Source organism: Montipora capricornis, chromosome 11 (genome assembly GCF_036669925.1).
Source record: "Montipora capricornis isolate CH-2021 chromosome 11, ASM3666992v2, whole genome shotgun sequence".
Classification (NCBI taxonomy): domain Eukaryota; kingdom Metazoa; phylum Cnidaria; class Anthozoa; order Scleractinia; family Acroporidae; genus Montipora; species Montipora capricornis.
Genome location: NC_090893.1, coordinates 39,420,926 through 39,423,425, shown reverse-complemented (window position 1 = coordinate 39,423,425; position 2,500 = coordinate 39,420,926). Strand labels below are relative to the sequence as shown.

Here is a 2,500-nt window from a genome sequence, read left to right as displayed (position 1 = left end):
ACCAATTGCAATATTCATATACCTGAAGATCCCTCTTGAAGTCCTCCTTGGTAAAATGACAGACCTGAACAGATAATATAGCAGTCAGGTTTTCACGTTTGAGGAATCCATCCACGTTTTATTTTCGCCGGCCAACTTTTCTTTCAATTTTAATTTTCCCGTGTAAGCTTCGATTTTTTTTTTATATGTAATTTCAAGTCTAGACATGTGTTTAGTTTCATTCCCCTCGAAAGCGTACACCCCAACAGCAGCAATTGTTGATGTGAAAAAGCCTTGCGGCGTGTATTGGCCAACATCAAAAAGTTTCGTCGGCTTATTCTAAATTAAACGCTTGCCCATATGAAAAAAAACAAATACGTTTGCTGAAGCACCAAAAAAGGCTGTCGCTGAAGGAAGAAAGTGAAAAAGGTACGCTTGTCGAATATTTCTTTGTCGCATGTTCAAAGTTTTTGTCTTGTTTACATTTGCCCTGGCTGATTTTTGCCGCCTAGTTTAATTGACTAGAAAATTTGTAAGTATTAAATGACTCAAGCTTCTGTCGCAGTTATGGCCTACATGGCTTACTACCTATTGAACCACAAGACGGTTTACCATAGTTCATCTTACATTTTAATTTCTCGAAGCAGAATGAGAAAGTGATCGAGGATCGAAGAACTTTGTAAGGTCGAACACGTTTGTTGACTATTGCTACGTCATAACACATCATATCCAAGATGGCGCTCTCCAAGTCACCGAAGAGGCAACTTCAGAGTGCTCTTGTCACATTTTAACAGGGAACTGGACAAAACGGCAATTATTTTCGAATTCCTGGGGTAAAGTTTTCGTAATAGACCATTTTCGAATTCTCACGGCTGGACTGGATCTAGGAAGGAATGGAGGCTAATGCGGGCAAATCTCTTCAAATGCAAATTAATTTGCCCGCATTTGCCTCCATTTCATGCTAGATCCAGTACAACCGTTAGAATACGAAACTGGCCTATTTAGAGAAACTTTCTCTAGACCATACTTTCCCTTTAATGAAATAAATACACACTGATTGAACTGAGGTTCAATTGTTCAACATATTTATAACAAATTGATCCTTCTGGTTACATTTACCTTTCTGCGACCAGTATTCTGTGAGGTCCTGGTACACTTTTGTTTCTGGCAGATTATCGGGATAAAAGTGTCTACAAACAGCACAAAATGATAAAAGATCCTGATATACTTTGTACTTAAGTCTCCACGTAAAATACTCATTATAAGCGGTATTATTTTTGTCTAGATACTGAAGGTACTCTGCCAATTGTTTAACAGTTTTGAAGTCCATGACGTTGATATAGGACCCAGGAATGGCCAGCTTAATATAGTCAGCACCCCCCATCACCACCGGAACCACATTTCCATCACCTGAAAACGAATGTAGATTACTTAAGTAATGTGCAATTTCAAAATATAGTTTTCTTCTCGAAGCTAAAGAGCTCATTAAAAACTTGACCACATTCTCTCTGAAGGTAAATTAACCTATGGACGTTTTCCTCTTTAAGTAAGACTTACCCATCTTCATGAGTTCCCTTTATTCCGGACAAAAAATATCAATACAAAGTTTCTCTGTTCCTGCATATCTTTTATTAGTCCTTTGTAGAGTCCTTTGTAGCATCTAACAAAAAGTTTTTACAACCCACCGCCTGACCGAGCAAGTGCATCTTTTCCCCAACAAACTTCTTAAACTCGCTCGTAACTTTACAAGTTACAATTGGTCGCTAATCGACGGAAAAATCGCTCTCGCAGCTTGGGTCGACTTGAAGGCCTTTGGGTCAGAATACAGGCGCTTCAACTCCGTGTGGAATAAAATTTTCAAGCCACAAGACTGTTAGAACATGCATCAAGCATTTAGAGGATTGCATTGGAATAAATTGCCTTATGAAAATATGTAGAGAATGTGAAGTGAAGACGTTCTCCATAGAATTTATTTCAAGTACAAACTAAACAGACTTCGTGTTCCATAGACATGGCTGGATGAGCAAGGCATCTATGCACAAGATATCGGTTTGGGAGGTTGTGGGCATGGTTTTGCATTGCTGTACATCCGTCGAAAACTGAAAGCTCAACTCTACGTCAAACCCTTTTTCTCCGCGAATACTGTTTGCTTACGATAACCTGCCAAAACAACCTACACTCTGTATAAAATGTTTGCTACGAAGATACGAATAACGAATCGGGTCAAATCATATAACGAGCTGCACGCTCTTAGCAACTAAAAAAAGGCTGGATTATCCAGCTGAGAAACCTGAGTAAAACTCCGGTATCTCAGCTGGATGCCCAGTTCCTTGCAACATTTCATTCCCATTGTATTCCGTCAATCTATCATCGCAAATCGTTTGAGGCGTCAACTTTCGCGGAATCATGTCATCATCTGAGGGCGTTAAGTTAATTAGAGGAATGGTATAAAATAATTATTACATATTATATATGGATACCAGTGTGATAAAGCCGTGACTAAAAATGATACCCGTGAAGT

General features: G+C 39.0%; 1 protein-coding gene across 1 annotated transcript in view; it reads right to left on the bottom strand.

The window, feature by feature from the left end:
• Positions 1–1,047: 1,047 nt before the first annotated feature.
• Positions 1,048–2,500, bottom strand: part of LOC138024249 (alpha-(1,3)-fucosyltransferase 7-like) — a 22,286-nt gene continuing 20,833 nt past the window's right edge. Inside the window, exon 2 of the mRNA XM_068871389.1 lies at positions 1,048–1,389. Coding sequence (XP_068727490.1) covers positions 1,049–1,389 — 341 coding nt within the window. The 3' untranslated portion in view covers position 1,048. The remainder of the gene's footprint in view (positions 1,390–2,500) is intronic.